The sequence below is a fragment of the Anas acuta genome, chromosome 5, assembly GCF_963932015.1.
Source record: "Anas acuta chromosome 5, bAnaAcu1.1, whole genome shotgun sequence".
Classification (NCBI taxonomy): domain Eukaryota; kingdom Metazoa; phylum Chordata; class Aves; order Anseriformes; family Anatidae; genus Anas; species Anas acuta.
Window position 1 is genome coordinate 64,385,153 of NC_088983.1, and position 24,832 is coordinate 64,409,984.

Sequence of the window (24,832 nt, forward strand, 5' to 3'; positions counted from 1 at the left end):
GAATGGTTGACAAGCACTGACAGGTCAGGTTTCCAAAACACTTTAGAAAAGTCCAAATGATCAGAATCCAAAATGCTAGGAGTCAATAAAAAAGAGACAAAATTAGTAGCAGTGTAACTAAAAGGAGAACATGCCTCAGTGTGAACTTTTATTTTCCTGGCCAAAATTCTGTTTTCAGAGAAAATGACCAGAGAACTTTCCCCAGCTGCAGTCTGAATTTTGGCAAAAAGATAAAAAGCTTTTATTTAATTATTTCCCTTACTTATTATATCCAGTCTTTTGACTCTGGGGTGGAGACACTGGTATCATTTCTATCATTTATTTTATGGTAAGTGTAGATGTTTCATTATAAAAACACAAAATTAACTTCAGTATTTCTGTGGAATTGCAGCTGCACCAAAATGGTCAGCAATTATAAGGTAGCACTTTGAAAACTGTAAATGAGTGCTAATCCAAATTGCTATAGTGCATGGTCAGGATCTTATAATTGTTTAATATCATTAGAGACTGAATCCTCACATCTGTCCTGGGCTCTTGCCCAATTAGTCTTTAGTAAGACTCTAAACAGCTATCTGTGTATTTGCTTAATAGCAAATAGCTGGAATTGGGTGTACTGACTTAACTGGTCTGAATGTGTCACTACAGAGGAATATTTGGAAGTAGGTAATTTTGGTGTTTGGTAGTTATAGTACACAGAAGAGCAGTTCTGAAGCACTTGTGATGTAGAAAGCAGTAGCATCTATTGGCAAGTCACTGCACATTGGAAAGCATTCAGACAAAGCATGGGACCTTTTATTGGATCATCAGTGTCGGTTAGATTGGCTACTGGGAAAAGAGTTTTTTGTAGGAAACAATAGTTCATACATAGTTTATTACCGTCTCTTCAAAGGCACTTGTGAATGCTTCTCCGTTTACGGGAATTGTTAATTGCTTAATGAGAGAGAGAAGATTTAATATATCCCAGGAAACAATTTGTTGGGATAATTTGTTGGGGAGTCTCTTCCAGTGGAAGTCATACTTAAATTTATAGGCTGTGTTAAATCACCACTTTGCAGAATATATTAAAAACCTAAAATCTCTTTTGTTGCATGCAAAATGACAGCACTGTCTGTGAAGCTGTCTGAGTACCCGCCTGAGTGAGGACAGCAGGGCTGGCCCTAAATCATCAAGTTGTCAGAATGGTTATTTGCAGAACTGTGATGTTAGTTACTCCTATGAACAGCTGGAAAGAAAAAAAAAAAAAAAAAAAAAGCCTAGATTCCCACAGTATATAGCTAATGGCTACAGTACTTGCAGTTTCTAAGGGACATGGAAATACTGTTTTTCTAAGGTGCTACAATGAGACAGTTGGAATGTAGTAATAAAAAGAATCTACAATATAATTAGATTATTTCTTTTCTAATCAAGCTGCGTTAGATGCACATTTTCAAAGCCCTTGCCTTTGGGACTTAAAACAAAATAATAAATATCCAGAATGCTGTGTTAGCTAATTTTCTCAGTGACCAGAAATCACACACGTTACATTCTTCCAAGACCTTGCAAAAATCTGTGTGCAGACCCTCCCTCCACCATACTCATACCCACATACTGGAAGTTTTTCAGTCACCTTAAAACAGACTTTGTCTCTTATGTGCTTTGTATCCATCGTGCACCTAACACTTAGCTCCCTCAGCACCTGTGTGTGGCGCAGCCTTTGTCAGGCAGGAGATATGGCTGGATGATCTGAGAATCCTCCTACTATTAAAGACTGAATCATTTTGTGTGTTGTGGTGTATGAAGCTGTCATTCCATGTTTTTCTGCAAGATGTTGCAATTCAGAGGACAAATTTGTTACCAGTGTGTCTTGGACCCTTTGTCAGCAAATCTCTCCTCTCTTTCTCTCTCTGATCTCTAGGTAGGAGGAGTGAGTGTCTACAGCCATGACTGTACATGATTCTCCCTTTCTGTTCTGTAGCGACTCTTTCAGGCCAAACTGGGTGCAAAAGGAACATTCTCTTTTTGGGGTAGAATCACTGGAACAACTGAATGTCTGAAAAGTTTTAAATGAAAACATGAAGCAAAGTTCAGTCCCTGTCGCCTTTTAATGTCTGATGGATAAAGAGATGATGGAAAATATTTTGACCCCAGTAGCAGTCAGTGTCACTGTGTGCTGTCACTCATCACTGGAACTTATATAGAAGACATAAATGAACTCTAGCCACCTGTGAAGTACAAAGAATTTTCTACCAACAAGCTGATGGATGTCATCTCTGCTCCAGTAGAACCAAATTTCGTTTTCTGTAAACCTCTTGTTTTCTATATAAGTATGTGAACTGAATGTTGGAGAACCATGTACCAGGACCAGAGGTATTAGAACTGTTACTGTACAGAACTACAGAAACCCCACCTTCACACCTCTTTTATTTTTGCAAATCTAAAATATGTGCTCAAGGGTAGTAGCTTTGAAAGAATTCAGCTCTTGGAAAAACATTCATTTAGCAATAATAATAAAGATATTGTTGCTTCGTGGACAAAAATAAATTGTATTCCTTACAACAAATGCAGTTGAAAGCAGTTGTTATGGTAACTACTGCAGTATCTTTATCAGTATTTCTACTGTACTCTTTGGGAGGGGTAAAAATCTCTTACTCAACTGCATGTGGCAGCTAGAATGGGGAACTGGGACACTTCCCATTGCCCAGTAGAATGATGTGGATTCTGGTAATGTGTTTTAAGTTAATCTCCTCCTTCCCTAGGGGCTGGAGAGAATCTTATGACTCGGGATGCCAAGAATTGTCAAATTTTGGTTCAGTTCCATTTCAGATATACATAATGGCAATCCTAGAAAAACTACTGATTTCTTTTGCATTTCATTCTTTCACACAAAATCAGGGCAGTACTTCACAAGAGAATGTGGTGCTAAAATGACAAGCAGTGCATGGGTAACAGTGTAGTTAGTGTAGTAATAGTGTACCAGATAGCCAGAGGTCTTATTCCAACTAGTTCCTCAATGTTACTTGTGCCTTTTTTAACTATAAGGATAAGAAGAAACAGTCACAGTTGACAGATGCCCTGTATAACTTGCCCTGACTACATATAGGTAAAGTAAATAGGCATCAAAATGTCAGGGATTGAAGTCTAGAAGATGTAACAGTTATGATGTTGCATTGTGATTAAATTACCCATGTACCAAAGCATCAATGCTTTGGTAATAAGGACAACATAAATCTGAAATAAACAGTCTGGTTCTGGATAAGATGTTATAGCCATGAATGTGGTTATGCTTCCTCATTTGTAAGTGTGAGCCTTACCCGTTGTTTGTAAGAGTGATGTTTTGGAGATACCTTTCTATGTTTGGCAGTATTCTATAGTACAGGAGGAGGGGAAGATGGAAGACTGTCCTCAAAGAATAGGCAGCTGTTGTGAAAAGGCTTTCGTCTTTTCTGGGAAACTGCTTCTACTGGCATATGATTCCCTTGTGGTTTAGCTTGATTTAGTTCTGGCTGGAATGACAATTCAGCACCTGGCAACTGGATTAAGGGTAGGAGGTTGTTCTGTTGTCAGTGATGTGCAAAGGACAGCAAGGGCTGCCTGTAAGTGCAGACACACTGTGCACAGATAGACATAGGATCAGAACAATATTTCCAAATCCCTCAGTACTGTACCCAGAAGGCCTGGCTGAAAGTACGTAGATGTTTTCACATGCCAGGGGTACTCACAGTGACGTGTCAGTTTGAAATTCTGTGTGTTTGTGCTGAGGCAGAACATAGAAGGTGTGTTACAAATTATGTGAGCTTCAAAAGCAAGGTTTCAGCAGTCAGGCAAGTGATGCTTGTGTGGAGTTTTTTGGTGTGTGACAATATCCGAGTATGTAAGGAACATGAGAAATGTCTAAATGGCTGGCTACATTGGATTTGCCTTGTAGCATTTTGATGTTAAGCTGCAGGAGATGGATAACACTGGAACAGCGCAGCTAGGCATGCTTTGTATCTCCATTTTAGTTACCATAATGTTAATAGTATATTCATTAAACCTGTAGGTAACATCACAGCCTCTTTCCAGATTACTGTAGAATTATTTATAGATTAATTTTTCAGACTTTATAAGAGGGTCTGTGGTTTCATTCACTATAGTTCTGTGCAAATACCTTAGACATTGCCTTTCTCTGGTAAGGGATGTTACTCCCCTCACTTCCAATGTAGCATATAAGCTTTGTTTGTCAGGACAGTTCAGGGACTGTGTGCTAGTCGTCTGTCCTCATTGCTGTCAGAATGGCCTTCAGATTTCACAGCCAAAAAGCAAGCTGCTGCAATGGAGGCTCTTTTTCAAATGAGGTGTAATTCTGCACTTGGAAGCCCCCATCCTTCTCTCTCCTGGCCTTAAAGGATAAGGGAACGGCGCTCCCATTGGATGAAAAAATATGATAGCACAGCAGGAGTACTGCTTCCTCAGGCTTGTATGTACAGCTTGTTCGTTAGTGTCACCAGATAAATGCAGTCTGTTCTTTTCATGATTGATGAGTGTAACTAAGCAAATTGAGGGCAGTCAGTAAATGCTTTGTTTAATTTGTTTTAGTATCATTTTGGTTACTTGCTACTCCAGGGGCAGCTCCCAGCAACCCATTTTTATAGTCAGAAGAGCACAAGGACTTCTGTTACAGGGTAGAGTTCACCTTCTTATCATTCTTGCCAGTTGCAATGTAGCAAGAAATGCTATGTTTAAGGTCTTGATAAAGGATGTAGAAAGCTGAGCTATGCATTTTATGCATCTTCTTTCTCTTTCATTTTTGTATTTTTTTCTTCCTTTTTGTCTGTTTTGGCAGTACAGTGCAGTGTTTTTTTCTGTTGGACATTTATCATGTAAATTTTTTTTTTTTTCCACCACGGATTTGAAATCTTAAATGGATTTGAGAAAAAGTGTTTAGTGCCTGAGGAACACTGTAAATGAATCCTGAACTTATAACAAACATGGATTCAAAGTTGTCTAAACATTCCTATCAAGAGAAGGAAACGTGAGGAAAAAAATAACACAGCACATTCAACTTAACTCTACTGGAAATTTTCTAAGGATTGCACTTGGGAGTATTTTGCTGGCAGTAACTGAAGAAAACTTACTAGATAGATATAAGTCATTGATAATATCCAAAAGAACTAAGTAGCCGGTAAGGTTATTACTTGTCTTACAACTGAATTGGGAGAACAACATTTGGGATGTACTTTGAATGAAAATTGTGAATGCATTGTTTTAAAAGCCTTGATATTAACTGATTGTACACCCATGATCTACACAAGAGCAAAGGGTAGCAGATGGCAGCAAGTACCTTAGGGTAAATAAAGAAGGACTGTAATAAACTAAAGAACTGTATAAGGATGGATGCAACTAGTTATGAAAACTTCATTTTCTATATTCTAAATCTGCCTATATAATAAAACTGTGGCTGCCTTGAAAATAAAGACCTCATTAAGTAAGTAAAGAAAAGCAGCTGTAAATATGCATATAAAGTTAACATATATGTTGAGATTTTTATTTTCAAATTGAATGATTTGGGTAATTTTAAATTAATTTGTGTTTACTTGGATTTGTGATCTTAGTTGTGATATTATTATAAATAAATTTATTTTTCTCCCCAAATCTTTGCCCTTACTTCTTAAGTGATTTGGGTTCCTAGAACTTGTTTTCTTTTTTTCATCCTCCTGCCAATTTAGCAATGCTTTTTTAATTCCTTATTTCTGTTTATTCCTCAAGACTCCTACGGTGAGTATTTTAGTAACAGTTAACTGAGGTTAGTCACATCAGTCTTGGTAACCAGATCTCTGGTTACCAACTTCCCAGGGAAGTGTGATACTGCTGTTTATGGAGTGTTGGGAGGTCCTCTCCAGGCACCTGAGGAGAATCAGGTAAAAACTGTTGCCTGTTCAAGTGCGCTTAAAGAGTAATTTAAGAATACTTTGCAGCAATGTTTGTATTACCTCTTTGGATAGTCCTTCAAGTCCATTCAACCTTCCAGTTGTGAAATGGTTATTTGCCTGCAATCTTGTGTTTGCTTGTTCGGCTTCAAGGTTTGACTTGGACTACTGCTTTTCTCTATTTTTTGCTTCGGTTTGCTTGTTTACTTTTACAGTTGTTGAGTTTATTTTACACTATTTTTGTGGGGATTATTGCTCTAACAATCGAGCACCTGGGGAAGTGGGGAAGGTGCTGTATAAACCTGTGAAGAATACCACTCTTCGTTTCACAGGCAACTGCTGGCATATTATTCCAGAGGGATTTCTGCTCATTTTTTAAAAGCAAAGGTAATACCAGTGCTATTTCAGGGTTGAACACTGGACACCTGTAAGGTGCAACGGGAGAAAAGAGATAGGGACAGCATCTGCTTTATGATGGATTGTAGTTGTAGCATCAGGTGTTCAGCCTTTGACTGGAGGTAGGAGGAAAGGAAGGAAAATGTACAAGTTGCAGAGGTTCAACAGCTATATGAATATCACCACGTGCCTGATAAAACATAACATAAAACATAACATTAAAAAATAAAACATAAAAACATAAACTAGACTTAGCAAGTATAATCTGGCTGATCAACTTTTTCTTCGTCTTCTTTTCCATATTTTTTGCACCTCCATTCCAACTGGGTAACTGCCCCTCTCCTAGAGCAAATGTTAAAACATCAATATTTACCATTGTGCTTTGCTCTTTCAGCTTCAAGCTCCAAGGAATATTTGTGATAGCAGAGAAAAAATAATCTTGTTTGTTCTCTGACTTCCAAGTCTTATATTCTGTTTCTCCATAGAAGAGAAAACTAGATCACTTCAAAGATGCATCCATCATGTTAATACCACTTCTTACAAAGATGATAAAACATTGACTCTGACACCGTAGTCTCTCTTTTGCCATATGCTGTAAGATACTCAAACTTTTCTGTTAGATCAAAGAACTAAAGAGAGAGCTGGTAACATAAACTAATTTGGGAGTGATACGCAAAATTTTTAGCAAATTAACAATCATGAAAAATAACCAGTTTCTTGAAGGTTTTGGAAGGCAGAAGTGAGCTCTGGACTGCAAACAAACCCCCTTGTTATCCCATGGTAACATCTCCCCTAATGAAAAGGAGAAAAGCTATGGCAATGAGAGCAGGGAACCCTTTCCATCAGCTTTGTTGAATACTAAATAGACAAAACAGTAATACTAAATAGATCAAAACAGTAGGATGGCCTGCTTGCCTAGGCACAATATACACAGATTGGAAAAAGGGAGAATGTGAAGTCAAAGTAATTTGATATAATTTGGACTTTACTTTTTTAGAATAGGGAAGTAAGAGTGATGAGAAAAGATAACTGCTGGGAATTTGAAATGATTTACTGATACTGTTTTTGTAGTATGTTTTTTTTTCCCCTTCCCTGTGTGATCTCTATAGCAAAGCATATGAATACAGTATCATGTAGAGGAAAGTAAAAATTCAGGTGATTCATTTTGCTAGCATGATGATTATCTTTCTTTCTTGATCTCTTAATTAAAACAAGCTGGTTCCAAGTGGCTGCTCAATCTGACTAGGTATGTTCAGCATAAATACTTCTAGCACAAGATCTTTTTTGGCAAGTTGCTGCCCATAGGAAATCTTGTATTTGCAATGCTTGATTAATACTTTTCAGCTATTTAGAAAGGCACTTTCAGCATCCAATGTGGGTGGTAAGATAACATAGGTTTACAGTGCATGTGGGAGTTCTGAGCGCTACTTAAATGAGTGCATGAACAGGCATGAACAGATGAGGTTGTGTATCAGTTGTACTTGTGGAGTGTTTTGGGGATCCAGACTGATTCCTCATAGCATGTAATTAATGCTATTCTTCAAAGTCAATGTGTGGATGCTGACTTAGACTAGGTGAGAACTGATGTCTGTTAGTAGCAGGCACTGGCATGCAAGTTTGCACATTATTCCAGTATTTTCATGGAAGCATTTGGCTCTGGATTTGAGTAAGAACTGCACACACTGATCTTCAGACTCGGGGAAGCAGCAGGAGCTTTCAACTGTGGTTTGTCACTGGTTATTCAAGATGATTAGGAGACGTATTTGGAACTATTTTTAGTATCTCCTCTTTGTGAGCATTTCCATAGAATTCAGAGTTTAAGTCTTACATTTCACTCTACAGCTGAACAGTGTCTATAAGAATATAGGAAATGATATATTAATGGTAAATAGCAAAAATATGATACACAGAGAACCGTTAATAACACTGAAGATAAAAATATAATTTTTGGTGGTTTGTTTTGAATTGAAATAAGCACTATTTTCTCAATGTCATTTGACATTGCAAAACATTCACAGCTGGTATGAGAATCACTGTCATATATGAAAACAGGCGATCTATCTGTTTAAGAAAACAAACAGGTCTTCTTGAGGTTAATTGTTAGCACGGCAGCTCTGGAGGAAGCATTGACGATACAGGAAAATAAGACACTGAGACTTTGACTGTAACAATGAGAGAAGTTTAGGGAAGTTTTAGGGAACTACATTAGACAAAATTACAGGCTGAAGATTACTGTATTGTTTCTGTGTGCTGACAAGAGTTTTCATGCTCCTGCCTGGCTGAGAGGTGGCAAACCTGTAGCCATTGTGCTTGATTTTGTGCTTGTGGTTTGGGGACCGGATTTATTCGACTGTAGGCTTAACCAAGTTATTGTCTTTAGCCAAGCATTTTTATGTCCCAAAAGGCTGAGGCATGAAGAGCCCTTTGAATTTAGATGAACAATCAGACTTACCTTTTATGGATAAATGAGGGAACAAGAGATTGCTGGATAGCTGTGGACTTAGGTTATAGGGCACCGAGGCTTAGCTGTCAGAAGAGGTGGTGGTAAGAAAGTTTCAGTATTTTAAAAACTTTGTGTACTACTACTTACAGAAAGCCAGTACCTCCAACATGAATACAGCTGACCAAGGATGTCAGTAGAGTTTGAAGGATGGACTTAATCTCCTATTTCTGTCTTCAGATCTGACCAAAGTCAATGCCTTCTAAACAGTGGGTCTATTTCCTTAGAATCACTCTTTCTTTTAAAAGCCCAAAGCATCCACTTACATCTGTCTTTTTGTAAGTACTAGGTATATGTTGTTTTCATATTGTAAGAGGGGAAATATATATATTTAACTGGAAAGTTCTGTCCTATCAGATATGTGCTTCAAATAGATGTATTTAATTGGAAGTAATACGCTATGATGAAAAATGTACTTCTGTGAGGTTACGAGAAGTTTACAGGTGCTCTATCAACAAAGATCCCCTTCTGAGACTATGCATAATGAGACTGAATTCTGGTGAAGTAGTTACTTCCAACTGACACTGCAAAGCTAACTTAAACAAAAAATACATTGCTTTGCTGTTTCAGAATGTAGCTGTCAATGACATTGCCAAGCCTCATGTTCTATGCTTTTAAGTATGTTCATGATAAAGGTGGGGTGCATAGGAAGAGAATTCAAGAAACACTCCAGCAAATCAGTAGAAAATACAGTTATTCAAAAATCTTAATGATCACCTCCTGAGCTATTGTATTAGCACAACTATTTTGTATTCCATTTTTAGAAAGTTATTCTGACTTGAGTCTGTGTAAAATATTTGGTGGTTATTTGAACAATAGATTAAATGTGAGAAACTACATTCTGCTTTTTGGTCTGTGTTAAAAACAGAAGCAGCACTGAAGGTATTCTGGGTAGCACAGTGATAAAACTATGTTCGAAGCCTTTCAGTTCAGTGTCTTGTTGACAGGCCTTTAGGACTGTGGTTGGATGAAGTGCACTTTAAAGTGATCTTCTTTCTGTCAGTGAACAGTCGGTTTGGGTTTATGTATGCCTGTGTATATACACACATTTTATCTATATATAGGTATAGATAAAATAAGATAAAATATACGTTTGTGTGTGTATGTATATAAATTAAAGATCTAAGCAAAAATGTGGTGCATTCTCTGGATGTGTAACCTTGAAATCTGAATGAATCCCTTGCTCTGTACCTCCAGCTGAGTATCCAGTGCTACTCAGTAGAGTAGCAACAGCTACTTTATTTCCACTTTTGCAACTGCCTCTTGGTCAATGTATATAAAAGACTCAGTGATGGCTGTTGACTGATTAACTTATTTTTAGTAAAGACGATGAAGGCAGTACAACTAAGACCTGATGTTGGTGGATTAAATGCCTCAGTTTAAATTTCAGGTGTTACAAAAAGATGAAACCAAAATACTTATCTCCCTCATAGCAAAAGAGGACAATATTCTACAAAAGAGAAGCCTAGAGAAGCACAGGAAGGACCAGGCAGGTGAGGAGACTCCAAGAGGACTCCTGAGTCCTCTTGTTCAAGTTGTAGCCGGGAATGAACAGGTGTGGTCTTGTACTCCATGCTCTTGAATACTTCTATCTTTGTAAAAGTATATAAACAAATAAATGAATGAAGCTGTAGAACCTGGATCTCTTCTGAAGACTGTACAGCCTAGTTCCAGAGGGACCTAGGGGGTCTCTGACACAGGCTAGACCCTATTATCTTCTCTCCACAGACATCCAGGTGTTCTACTGCATACGTGTGCTCTTGTGGGCACCACAGCTCCCTTCCTCTGTGTTGCTGTTGTCTTGCCCCATGTGCAGCTGTTGTGAGAAGACACACAGTGGAATTTCTTTAGCCTTTAGAAACCACAGTAGGGGATACCCTTGTGAACAATGATGAATTATAGTTGAGGAGATAGAGGAAAATAAATGCATATTGTCCATAAATATTTTAAGAAGTACAGTAGGAGGATTGCTCAGGGTTCCTTGAAATTTTCTTTATCTGTTATTTGTCAGTATATCCTTAGCAGATAGTAGATAGGTTACAGGTAATTGAAAAGAAAAAGTCATCAAAATATATTGGGAGCAGTTCTGTGGCAGCTGGAGGAAGAGGGGGCTGACTCAGTCGATCTTTCTGGTATTTTGGTATCTGGCCATACATAAGTGAAGAGAAATAAATCACCACTGCTTTCCAAATGATTTGGGGAATATTCTTTTTTTTTCCCCCTTAAGTGCTAGCTTTCCATCTTTGAAACTATTTTTTTCTTATAAACTATTGCAAAGGCAGATCTGGAAATGTTTTTATTCTTTGAGGCAACTGATGACTGAATAATGCTTTAAAACGTTCTGAAAAGTGAAGTTAGGTTGTTCTTTTTCACTCACTACGGTGATTATTTGTCCTTTTCAGTGTGAGGCATCGCTGCGCTATGTATGTAATTTCTGTGTAGCTAAAAAGAAAGTGACAATGAGGCAGTTCATAACATAGTGCCATATGTAGCAAAAGATGGTTGTGTCCTTCAGTTATGCTCATTCAACTGTTTTTTTGTGTTTTTTTTTTTGTCTTTTTTTTTTTTTTTTCTCTTCCAAGAGAAGAGGCATGCAGAAGAAAATGTGTTTTGAGACCATATGGCTGCATCTCCATGCCCTGAAGCCTTGGTGTCTTTACTGAAAGGAGGCTTAGTTTATATCATGATACTCTGTACGAGTTCTGTGTTTTTTCTGTCTCATCGTGCAGTTTCCTCCTCATTCATCTTACTTGATGAAGACTCTACTTACAGGAGAGACTTACTTGCCTGTGAAAAAGAACTCAGGTTGGTCAGTGGCTAAACTTGGGAATGATTATAGAGGTTACGCATACTGTGTACTGAGCCTTCTCCCATTGGGATGCTTAACATGTTCCAGCATGCAGAAGGATTGGCTCGCATGTATAGCAAAATGCCTCCTTGTGGGAAACCTCCTGTTTTCTCCACAGGGTGAAGTTTTGCCCAGCTGTGGCACCTTGACACTCCAGTTACTGACGTTCTTTCAGTGTTCTGATTTTAGTGTGAGTCTGTAGCCAAACAGGCCTGAGGGACCTCTGAAGGCGGTCAGAGTGCAGGTGTAAAGTTGGTCTTTATTGGCTGTAGCTGCTTCTGTGTTGTTGGCTGTGCATTTTCTTTGAGAAGCTAGCATAACTACATATAGCTGAAGGTTACACACATATAATTAACATGCCATATGACATTAACCAGTCATTAAGAACAATACTGTCAGCTGGTCCTGAATGTGAAGCCAGTCTGCAACAGACGATTTGACACACAACTGGCTCCAAAGGAGGTTATGACTTTCTTAAACTAACAAACAGATTTAAAAGTCCAAAAGAATAATAAAAGAGGTGGAATTTACATACAAGTAAAGCAGCTCTAAATAAAGAGGACAGTAATCCTAGTGTTCTGATTTATCTCATCAGACTGTTTCTTCCTTTCTGCATCCCAATCTTAGCTGACATGAAGTGATATGGCATTGTATTCAAACCTCCTTAAAGGTAGGGAGTGAAGGCAGAGTGACTTCTTACTTTTTGCTGCTACCTTTGGCTGAAGCCATTTTATCTAAGTCTGTGGTAACCAGGGAACAGTGCAGTGGGGGGAAAAAAAAAAAAAAAAGTTGTAAGAACTAGAAACAAACTCATTGAACCAAACCCAACAGGCAGGATTTCTTGTCTGTTCTCCTATCAGAAGAGGGGAAAACTACTTGGAAATCTTGGTGTTGACCTAGATTGAGCAAAAAGGCAAATACTTTTGTCCAGAGAATGTTAAAAATGTGAAAATAGGGAGTGATAAGGGATGAAATATAATAGTTGATTTTAAGAAGCTAACCTACTGCTGCTTTCTTTTTACCTGTGGTGGAAGGAGTGCCAGGAAGTAGGTTGCACTCCATGCTTTATTCTGCTTGCCTTGGCAGGATTTGGCATAGACACAGCCCACATCTGTGGGGTGTGTGGTGGCCAGTTCCTGAGGGAACTGGAACTTGGGGTGGATCAGCCCAACAGCTGCTGCTGGGAAAGCTGCCTGAGCAGTACTGGTGGTGGCACAGCTCTCTGAAGCAGTCTGCTGGTGTCTAAGGTCTTCATCTCAAGATACCAGCAGTAACGTTGTTGCTGCTTGTCTGTCAGAGGTGGCAGGAGTAGCAGGCATTCTCCCATGCAGAACAGCATTATACAACTTTTTCAGACCACCACAAAGCCTTTTTTACCATCAGTGCTAGCCAAATGAGTCTGAAGCACTGGCTGCTCAGCTGTAATTTGCACATACAGAATTAGGAGCACTAGTATCCGGTACCAGGCTGTATGTGATACGCATTGGTTTTTTTGATCCTTACATTTTGAGAAAACATAAAGAGGGGAGTAAGTGAGCATTATTAACAGCACAGCTCTATGGTGATTTTCTGTATTTTGAAACTGGCTTTCTTTTCCTGTGTGATAAACCTCCAAGATGGCTGTACCTCCATGGAAGTACACGCCCCAGTTGGAATTTTTCATAGCCCTGACTCTGTTCTCATTTCTAGTGCAGGCAGGTCAGTGCCAAAGTTCAGAAGCTATAGAACTGAATGACCTTACTTCCAGTTGGTTGCAGAGCCAGCATACATTTCTGTGTTCACCTTTCAGATTATGGAAAATGAAAACTACTAACTCCCTCTTTGTGAGTGCTTTCTATCTTGTTTATAATTTTTTTATATCTTCATGCTCCTGACTGGGGAAGGGGGTGGGGAGGACATAGCAAGACAATGCTGGACTGTAGACCTGCTGCTTAACTTTTAATTTGCTGTTTGATTTGTCACTCAGTTTGTAAAGAACACGCCGATAGTGTGTAAGCCATTACTTGGCTTCTCTAGGGAAGCCGTGAACTAAAGTAATGGAACTTGTGCAGCTTGTATTGTTAATACCCAAGGAACTGGCATCACCTCTGGATTGCTGGGCATGATGCATGCAGAACTGCATAGCACTGCCCCCCCTTTCCTCCCATGTGCTTTGGCTGCGGAAGGGCTTTTAACAAGTCTGGGGAAGACTGGTACTTGGCAGACACTTGGAAAGATCAGGCCTGGGTTAATGAGAACAGTGAAACTACTACTTAATTTCTAAGCTGATTTCCCTGGAGACAGCTAGACAGTAATAGTGTTTGGACTTTTTTATTCAATAAAAGTTTGAGTTATAAATATTCTCCATTTGTTTTCTATTTACAGTTGTAAAATATTTTAGGATAGCTTACCCATCACCTATCATTCAACACCTCTATAAATGCCATGAAAACATAATTGTAAAATAAAAATGTCTATTTTCAGCCAACAAACCCAATTTCCACACACTCACAAAATAAAATCAAAGGGACAGAAAGGAGGGGAGAGAAGGAACTGGGAAGGAGAGGGAGATAGGAAATACAGTACAGCAGGCAACAATGCGGTATTTGCTACACAGTAGCAAGAGAAATGGGTAAAAAAATTTAGTCTGCTATGATGACAAGCTTTTCAAGACATTTGTTATAGACCAGCGCTGTCCAGTGCATTTCTGTAGGACAAGTTGAAATCCAAATTCATTTTCATTGTTTTCCTGCAATTCCAGGCAACGCTTGGATTTTCGGTTCTGGATTGGACCTCCCTTTAAAGATGGAGAGAAAAAAGAAATGTTTAGATTGTGATGGCATAGCATTGCTACCATATAATAATATAGAGAACGTTCCAGTGTCCATCTATTGAAGCTCATCACTACTGTGAAAAAGTACTGTTAGAGACATGATAGGCACTAGGTTGGATTTGTAGTGAAGGTTCCTTCTGTCACAAGCTGGTTTAATCCTTAATGCAGTTTAGAATAGTTTCAATTGCTTGGTTAGCATTTCAGCAAGTGGGGTGTCTAGAATCAAGCTGCATTTCTGGCTGTGCTCTTTAACATAGGCCAAAAGCTTTCCTTGTTGTTTCGCTTACCTAGCTTAGAGGCTATGCTGCACCTCTAAAACACGGGAAAAAGAAATACAAAAGAGAATGAATACCTTGGCCAGGGATGTCCCATATATAGGATAAAATGCAAAAAATAATTTATTCCTTGAATTCTGAAATGAACATTCTGTAATCTTATGTTGTTAATCCTCAATATATACGCTTCATTCAGCCATCAGCTTAATACTGCCGTGCTGAAGGCCCTTCTGTATCTTCACTGTCAGTAGCAGCAAATCCTAAGTCATTGAGGTTATCACACAATTAACTATAGACCTAAAGAACAATTAAATAATCAGATAGATGACTAAATTACATTTTTTCCTTTTAATTCTGGCTTTTTATTGAGAGTTTAATCCTCTCTCCTATGTAAGAATGATAACTTGTACACATTGTCTGGGAACCTTCTTCCAAGGTACACAGCATAGAATAATTTACACGGTAGTCTGAAAGGCTGTCTGTCTCTAGAGGATGTTGGACGTCCATAATAGAGAATTACTGGCTTAATCTGCACATCAGAGAATGGAGTCTAAGTCAGCACAACCACATTAGTACAGCTGGAGTATAGAAAGAGCAACCACATATTTAAATTGCGTATTTGTACAATGGGGAGTAATAGTTGCTATCAAAAAAAAAAAAAAATCCTCCCAAAACCACAATAGCTTACCAGTTTGTTTCAGGTCTGTGTTACAGAAAGTCAGAAGTGTGACAGATTGCTATCATAATCACAAGGATATTTGCATAAATCTCATAGAAGTGCTGAGTTTGCTCTTCAGAGAAGGCTGTTTTTCAGGCAAGGGTACCTCATCCCATTCAGCACAGGCTCTGCTTCATTCAGCCAGGTGACAAGGGGGAGTCTCTCTTCTCCTCCTGTCACCCAGTCATACTTAGTAAGTACTTTTGTTGAGAAGTGACATCTAGAAACATTTTGGGATTTGACTAGCTAATGAAACACAGAATTAGGTTTGGAAACTGTAAGGTTTAAATATCTCTTTGGATAGGAGACTATTTCCAGAATAATCCACAGAATTCAAAACATGAAGCTCACATAAATTCTCCTTGGTAGGCCTACTAGATATGATTTTCACCAATTACTTTACTAGACAGCCAGGCATACACTAGGCATTTTAATATACCTCTCCAACAAAATGCTGAGTGAACTGTATTTTTCCACTGCTGTATAAGTATTATTGATATCCATATTAATAATGGTACTTAAATGTGGGTGTATGGTGACAGCATAAACTCTAAACTATCTATAAGAACTGTAACTGTCTGACACACAGAAAATTCATTTGAAGTAGCTATGACAGGAAATTAGTCAAAGCTTTATTATATGCTATTTGTTCACTTACCCTCCCCCCCAAGTTACTGTGGCCTGCTAAAGCTCACTGAAGTTGGTGAGAGTTTTTTTTTTTAAACAAAATCAGTGAGCTTTGAATGAGGGCCTATGAATACAAAACTCAACATAATGAATATTTTCTATTTGACAAAAATAAACTTTTTCAGATCAACTTCTTGAGCTTCCAACTGGTGCTGGAGTTGCTCGTGTTTCTGTCATTGAACTTGATTAGTTCTGTATCTGTCTCGAGCATTTACATGTATCAATTAGGCATTTTTTTTCAGTGTTGGTGTCAAGGACATCTTCAGTTTAGATCTTGAACAGAAAAAGCAAGAGAAAAAAGTTGGCCCAGAAAACTAACCAGCTGTGCGAGAGTGTAGTTCAGGCCCTTCTTTGCCCAATTTTTGCATCTGAGATATGAATGTAGGTGTGGTACTTCTAGACCTTGCCTGTCCTTTCTAACTCATTTGCATTAAGTGAAGGCTCAGAATTCATTCTCTCCATTTTATGGAAAGCATGACAGCTAAAATGCAAGTGTTCTTTGGTAGACCTCTTCTTGCTTCTCCTGTCTGCCCAAATGCTGTGAAATGAACTCTGTGGTGTCCATCCTGAGAATTTTATGCTTATGACGAGAGATTAGTAAATGCTCAGGTCTGGCCTGTGGAGTTATTTGTCTCTTCAGCAGCTGGACTGGGGCATCTGCTTAGTTTGCTGGCTGCATTTTGTGAATCCTGTTCTGTGGTACCTATTTCTTTTCTCACCAAGGACTGTTTGTAGGACTTGGTCACCTAATTACTGCTCTGCTACCTAGAGCAAACTGTAGCACAAAGTCTTAAATAATGCCTTGCTGAGTTGAAATGTCTTTCAGTCCTTCTGGCTAAATCCTACTTGTTTCAATGGTCAAGGGTTTCTGTTACTTGAACAGGCCCAAATGCCTTCCACACCTGTTGAGGATTTCAGGAGCTAGGAAGTATGCTCACAGTGGAGACAGAGGTTTTTCCTCTGTTCTAAATCACGGAGAGCACACCTTGCTATGACAGTGAACGCATACATGTGAAATACTGTACTAGTGGCAGCTACAGAAAGAGAGTATAAACCACTCCCAAGGACACCCCTTCCTTTTCCTGATTCAGCTTCTTTTTAACAGAAACAAGTGACTTAGAACAGAAAAAAAGGCAGAGAAAGCTCTTTTTGATAAACTGTAAAGCACTCTGTAGTGCCTACTGAAAATCACTCTGCTGAGTACATTGAAGGCTTCTGTATGGAACACAAAAGAGACACCAAAGTTAAGTAGTGGTTAATATGTGTGAGCTGAACGTTTGAGACAGCAGAGGTGCTTTTAGGAAGATGATGATTATTTTCTTTTTTTACGAAAGAGAAACATAAAAGCTACAGTCCTGTTAGAAGTGGAACAGCTCAGCTTAGGAGAGATGTGAGGTCTGTGCAAGAACCATGGCTTAATCCCACAGAGAGGGTGCAGTCTACACAGCTTTGGTTCCTTTCAGTAAGCGTATAAATGAAAGTATTGCTCTGAAGTACAGGGAGAAGGGTTTGTATAGCACATACAAACATGTTAGATTATTTGATTTTCTTGTGTTCATTTTTTCTTCATATACTTAATGCAAGTCTGTTGTAGTGGTATTATTTTATTATTTCTAGGGTGATGACAGTGCACTCACTATATGATGCAAGGCCTGAATTAGCTGTATAATTCATTAAAGCATAAGAATGGAATAACTCCACTTCAAAGCAAGTAACATGCGATACTCACTGAAAGCTAATACTACATTTTGCAGCTCTGGCTTAGCCTCCAAATTACAGCATCACTGAATAGTTTCTGCAGTCTGTCAGCATCATGTGCATTTAGAATCCTAGAACCATATATAGATAAAGGTGTTCTTTAATTCTTCATTTATGGCTATTTTAGTAAAATGCATGTAAAACTTGACAGTTGTATTTACTGCTCAGCGAAACAGTCTATTGTAATACTACACTTCAGGCTAACTGAATATGAAAGGTGAATTGTCTGCCTGTCTGGTTCCCTCTTACCATCCTAGTTAAGACTTCTATTTTCCAATTTAAAGGCAAAAATTTGGTAGCCTAGGTTAATGTATTTTACAATGATACATAGCATATGATTCTATAGGCTGAAACAAATTACAGAGGAATTCTTCCCAGTTGAACGGAATTAGGATTAGCATCATTGATGATGATGGACAGCATAAAAGCCGTAGAAGTTTCAGGTGAATAAATAAATTCAGGTCAACTATTTTATAAAAACATACTGAGTGTGACAGCATTACTAAGTCTGACTGAAAATTTGATGGGTGTTGTGGTGCAGGTTGAAACAATTTGAGAAGTACAAATGCTCTTAACTCCTGGTACCATTAGACTTTATAAAAATGATTTAGTGGTTTATAAGCGTACTTGTATATGCTATTTCAAGTCATCCATCTTTTTATGGGCAATAGCTATTGGAATATGTGGTAACTCAGGCTCACAGAACAGTGGCACACAGTAATACTTCTGATTTCCTTTAGAATTATTGTACTTTCTGCAGGTCTGCCATACCTAAGCGATTTCCTTTTAAGTCTTTCACTGAAGCAGAATTTAGCCAATACTACAGCATCTAACAATGCCTTGTGATGTACTTGCAAACTCTAACATTGTGCAGTACAAGGATGTTTGGTAGGCAGTCTCATGTGTACTACTATGCAACTACTAACATGCTTTTAGAAAGAGCATCATGTTGCAAGTATATGCTTTTATATTCTTGGTTACAACTGGAGTGATAACAACCCGTACAAAGTAATTATTCTTTATTTTGGTTTCTTGTGTGGTCATGGATGCAGCATTCCCAAACCTTCCCCTTCCCATACTTGTTCTGCAGAACAGCAGGGTGGGACAGGTCTCTCTGGAGTGTTGGTCCTTGCAGAACCAAGCTTAGTTGAAAGCTTTCATAAAGTTTCACTAACAGGCTTGCTATCCAGAGGGCTACGAATGGGACAGAACATCAGTACAGCTTGCTTTGCAAATACTAGTTATGTTAAATGCAGTTTCTTTACTAGAAACATCTGTACAGTGTACATGTACCATCTAACTGGGAACTCCTGCCCCACCATACTATTGCTACTGCAGAATTGGCTATGTACCATGTCACAGTCCTTAAACTTCCTTCAAAAGCAGAGAAACCCTTCTCTGACTTTATAACACCACCAACAACAAAAAAAGGTTGCATTAGGAAATTTCTGTAACATATCCCTTGTCAAAAAGTACTGATAGCTCACCCTAGTTATTTGGCCTAAAAGCTCCCCTTATGCTTATTTATTGTTCATACTACACAACAGACTCATTTAATCAGGTGACGTTTTTACTGATCAGTGTAAAATTGTTCTGATTTCTGGCTGTATTTAATAGTTTACCATTGTATTTACTAAATTGTTTCAGTAAGAATTCTCCACCGTCATGACCAAGTAATTTTCCGTTTCTCTGAAGTCAGTTTGCCAAAGCTGTGCTTTGAGGTATGAACAGCAAAACGCATGGCAGAAAAGGCCAGAGATCCTGTGTCATGGTTTGAATATTTTTAAAGGAAGGATTTGAATGTGGATATGTGGCATCATTAAAGTGGAATAAATGATTCATAGCAACTAATTGACTTTGTCAATTCAGTCAATGTTTGTACTTGGCACAGCTGCCAGACGTGACCTATGCTGCTCAGATGTTAAAGTAGGTGTGATGGGTTCTGTAAGCTGCAAGTTGCTGCGTTGGGTTTCAAATTTTCAGGAAAAAAAAAAATTGTCAGGGAAAACAGGGAAGTGAGGGTGTTGCTTTAAACTGAAACAGGGTTCTATAGCCTAGAAATACTCTTGGGCATGCAACTTATTCAGGATTTCGTTACCTGTAGAAATGAGGGGTATTAAATGAATGCTGCAGGTTGTCAGCAGTCCTGAAAATGAACTGAGATCTCTTTTTAACAATTGACTATATGGTTATACCCATTTCTTTTTTGCTCATCACATTAAAGCTCATAGTATTGTACTTAAAAAAAAAAATAATCTCTGCTCTTACCAGCTTGCCTAACCACGTCTATTTCTAAAAAAAAGTGTTAGAAAGTTAATAAGGGATGTGTGTGTCCATGTACATGCATAGGTATTTACAAGGTATATTCAGTCTTGTATCATATATTCCATACAGATAATTGTATTCATTAGTCTCTAGTTCTCTACTTGTACCTTAATCAGCATCCTCAGATATTTACATGTTCATTCTACCTTTGAGGTGGAAACTGTGATCTTTACTACTACTTTGATACATTTGAATCAAAGAATGATTCAGTGATGAGGTGTATATAAAATAGACCTTCACAACACATCATCTTATCATTTGTTTCCCCAGAACATTGGGGTAAATTTTCAGTGACTGTGTGCCAAATATAATCCCCTCAAAAAAACCTGCTGGATCTTCAGAAGTCATTCATCTTTTTTATGGTCACTTCAGTATGGATCATGCTGAAGTAAGAAAGAGGTCATAGGAGAATGTCAGTAATCGATTCCATGCAGCACTTGATGTATTATCAGCATTGCCAATCTAATGGAAATACTGGATGATGATAGTGAGCTTATAAATTCTTATTTACAGTTACATATAGAGTATAAGTGTATATATAATGCTAATATAATGGTAAAGCTTAATTCCTTCTGAATCTAAAACAGTATGACAAATTTTTCAATTCTTTGGCAGCAGGTGCTCCGTAAGTAAAGCAAATGCTCTAGTAAGATGCTATACTGTTTCTTGTTCAGATCTTTCAAAATTAATTTTAACTATTTAAATTAAAATTCCTTAGCAAAGAATACTGTTAGCTGTTGCTCTTCTTCAAAGAGACTTGGTTTCATTTACATTTGCCATGACTACTGTGAAAATAAGGTGTGCTTAACTGCTATTATGTGTATGAAATACTGTATACAAAAATGTTACATATTACAAAGGTATTGTCTGTCAGCTATTTATGTCACTATTTACAATTAGGCAAATGAGAATCTTTACCAGATACTGTTTTTAAATGTGAATTTATTTTTTCAGTCCTAATCAAAATTATTGTTGCATATAATCTCATAAATTTAGGTGGAGTTGTAACAGGGATTGTCCAAGCAATTTTTAAATGAAAAATATTTTTTTCCTCCTCCTCCAGCACTCAGGCTCTGTGTACCACTCTCCTCATACTCAGGCAGCCATCCGAGCACTGATCTTAGATCTGCTTACTGGTACCCAAGGAGTAAATACTGTGAAGTATCCTCTGACAATGGAATTAGATGCATCATTCAACAGGTACAACAATTTAATCAATTTACATCACATTTTGTCACATTTTACTACTGAGACTTCTAGCTGTTCAGATTTCATATAATCATAAATGCTAAATTTTCATACTGCTGTAATAAATCTTTACTACTGCGGTTGTAACACATCAAATGATGCAGCTTTATCTGCACATCCAAACTGGTTTTTAGTAACCAATGGACTGTGCAATCATTTATTGTTTTTGCTTAATCTAGATAGACTACATGAACATAAAACACTCTAGGTCAGCTATTTAAATGTGTATTAAATCTACACAATGTGGAAATGCACAATCCTGTTAATTAAAGTATTTAAATAAGAGCAATTAAATCTGGTAGTAGGAAATGTCTTACAGTGTCTTACAGAGAATGTAATTGGAATGGAAAACAAATTACAGAATAACAGCATAAAAATCAGAATGTATGGATTTAAGCCTGTCAGTAATATTTTGCATGCATATATCTAGCTTCATCACACCAGATTACAAAGATCCATTGTTAATAACAAGATTAAGAAAATAATAACTCACAGATAAATACATCCACACCTTGACTGAAATGCAAAGAAGCTCTTTAGGATATGATAACTCAAAATGCATTTCACTACAGAAAATGGTGATAAAACTAAGAAAATTGAAGCAGATGTTGGAGTAGAATACATTATACAGACTGAAAAGACCATTAGGGATTTTTCAGAAAGTAAAAATGAATCCTTTTTGTATCAGTAGTGGAGGGAAAATGTTTCTGACATTCCAGGAAAAACATTGGCAGGAACAGATAATATAGGTTATCATTGATTAATCAATATGTTCCTGTTTAAAAAATAAAAATGAGGAATTTAAAATGAGAATCTTTCATCCATATCTAAGCCTTACAATTACAGCTAGATGTAGAATTTGTAGATGAAAATGTTGTCTGAAAATATTGACAACAAATCCAGACGATGCTGTACTTGCATTGATGATCTTCTGATAGCTAGGATTACCTAATAAGAGTGGAGAAAAGGAAAAGCTAGCTTTATGCTATGCAGTTGATAATGATGAGCATCACTTTTCTGAATTCAGCTGCTGTCCTGTGTAACAAGTTAAAATTCATTTAGCAATAAATTGGATACCTTTTGAGAACTAACAGTCATAAAAGTTGAACTCTGTAAGTTCCAGGAATGCATGCTGGTGAGATAGATGATTCACATATTGACAGCTGCTGACTGGTAAGGAATTAAACATATACTAAAATGAAATAAAAATAGGATTCTGTATGTAAATGAAAAATAGTGAGATCTGACTTACGTGATGGAAGTATGAATACCTGTGGGAAACTGGTAAATGAATGCTTTTATAAGGGAAACTGACTGCTAGAGTTAGTAATATGCAACAACTGCTGTGATTTCTCCAGGTACAGGAAATCTATTGAATTAATTGTCGGTGTTCAATGACTGACAAGATTTTTTTTTAATGGGCTGGGTTACTTTTAAGCATACTGATGAAAGAACGTTTTTATAGGCATGCTGAGCTGATCATTTGGACAAAATACATCTTGGCCTTCACAAAGGGAGTGCATTAGGGGTCAGGAAGTGACTCCTCATGGTGTTACAGTGAACTGACGACTGAATAGTTTGCGAAACAGCAAGCATTTACCACTGTTGGAGGCAGTCTACTAGACAAGGTAATTAATCTAGTTACTTATTTTTACAGTATGCAATATGGCAAATCGCATATTCCTACGTCTTACCTTTTTGATTGGTTTTGAAGAATTCATCACTTGTGTACGTGTTGCTTTCTAAAGTTCTTTCTCCATTGCTAATCTGTGGAAAGCGTTTGTTAACATCCCTTTCCTCCCCATTTTTGAGTGTGCATGAGATGCAGTATGAGAAATGCTAATGAAAATCCTTTCACAGCATGCAACTGAAGGTCATGTGTAAGAGCCTGGTTCTTTCTCTTTTTCTCCTTATGAATGAAAATATTGTTCTAACGTAGCATACCAAAAATGAATTTCCAGATGAAAAGGGCACATTATTACTGCCAACCTTAGCAGAGGGAGATATCTAGCTACTCATATTCAACCTAATGAGAAACTCCTTTCAACACTATTAGAAACCCCAAGATTTTTATCTTTTTCCTAAGAAAGAGGAGATAATTATCCTTGGACGTTTTAACAGATTGCCAGTGTTTTAGGGTTTTTAAACTAGAACAAATGTGCATTCCTATTGCTTTATGAGATGTAATTCTTAATAAAATGTAACTCTTCTAGAAAACAAAAATACTGAATGATGTTTTATTTTCTTGGGGGGTGGAAGAGGTGTGTTTTTACTAACCAAGGTTTTGTAATCTGAATGCTCAATATGAGGGCTTACTAACCCATTTTTACCCAGAAACAGAGTGATTTGCATTGTCATTATATGCTTGCAATTAAACCAATGGCTAGAAACCAAGAAATAAATTGAGTGCCAACTGATGAAAAATAAGAAATAAACTTTCACTAGTATTTCCATTGATGCGCGTATTCTAACAAGGAAGTTTATGTTGGGCTCTTTGGAACTCTGGTCACAATACCTGGGTATTGAAAATAGCTTTTTTCTTAGTCCACACAGAAAGCTGTAAGGTGATAAGAACTGATTTTGGGAAAGGAATTTCCTTGCAGCTGCAGTGCAGATCTTGCACAGTATACTTAGACAATAATGAAAATAAACTATTTTGTGTGTTATCTTAGGTATTGTCACTGTCAGATTCATGGTACCAGACTTGATGGCCTGATCATCTCACAAAGTAACAAGCAATATATTCTTGTCACATACATCATCATTTCATCCTAATTTAATTGCCTTCCAAGTGAAAATTCTTCTAAAATATTTTCTATATTTTCATCTTTAATTGGCTTGTAGGATGTTATTTGGTAACCAAGTATTGTTTATGTACATAGTTCTCTTGCTTCTTTTGGAATTAAAGATGCAACTTCTACTCATTTGATCAGGGCAGAGTTGGGGTTCTTTTGTTCTGTCAGGGTTTTTTTTTCTTCTTAACTGAGAAATTTGAAAAATAGATGTATCTAAAGTTAAAAAACTTCATCCATCTATCTGAAAGCTGACAAAAGCAGAACCCAAGAAGTGATTGGCTCAGTAAAACAAAGGAAGAACCAAGATCAGAGCTCAGATCTCCTGAAATCCAGCCACTTCATATGGTAAGTGTTGGTTATCCGTTAAATTATAGAAAGCACAATGGGTCTGACCATTCTTCTGTATGTATGTTACGTACCTTGTTGGCAGCAGCTGTCTTTGGCAATTTTTAGAGAAATCCTATCTGCACATCAGAAATTTTGGAATATTGGGTAGAACTAGAACAAGTAATTTATTTGTAAGTGAAGGTGGTGTTGAAAACTTAATATGCTAAAATATGCAAATATGGTATATATTTTCAAGGA

At 37.5% G+C, this 24,832-nt stretch overlaps 1 protein-coding gene and 1 long non-coding RNA gene across 4 annotated transcripts in view; one reads left to right on the forward strand and one right to left on the reverse strand.

The window, feature by feature from the left end:
• Positions 1-24,315, forward strand: part of LOC137858021 (uncharacterized) — a 52,617-nt gene extending 28,302 nt beyond the window's left edge. The window contains exons 3-4 of the long non-coding RNA XR_011097486.1: positions 21,268-21,404; positions 22,918-24,315. This is a non-coding gene — a long non-coding RNA (uncharacterized lncRNA). The remainder of the gene's footprint in view (positions 1-21,267; positions 21,405-22,917) is intronic.
• The window catches only part of GALNT18 (polypeptide N-acetylgalactosaminyltransferase 18), a 239,334-nt gene continuing 228,425 nt past the window's right edge, over positions 13,924-24,832 (reverse strand). For all 3 annotated transcript variants that reach the window (XM_068685382.1, XM_068685381.1, XM_068685383.1), the window contains one exon: positions 13,924-14,405. In XM_068685382.1, coding sequence (XP_068541483.1) covers positions 14,259-14,405 — 147 coding nt within the window. In that variant the 3' untranslated portion in view covers positions 13,924-14,258. The remainder of the gene's footprint in view (positions 14,406-24,832) is intronic.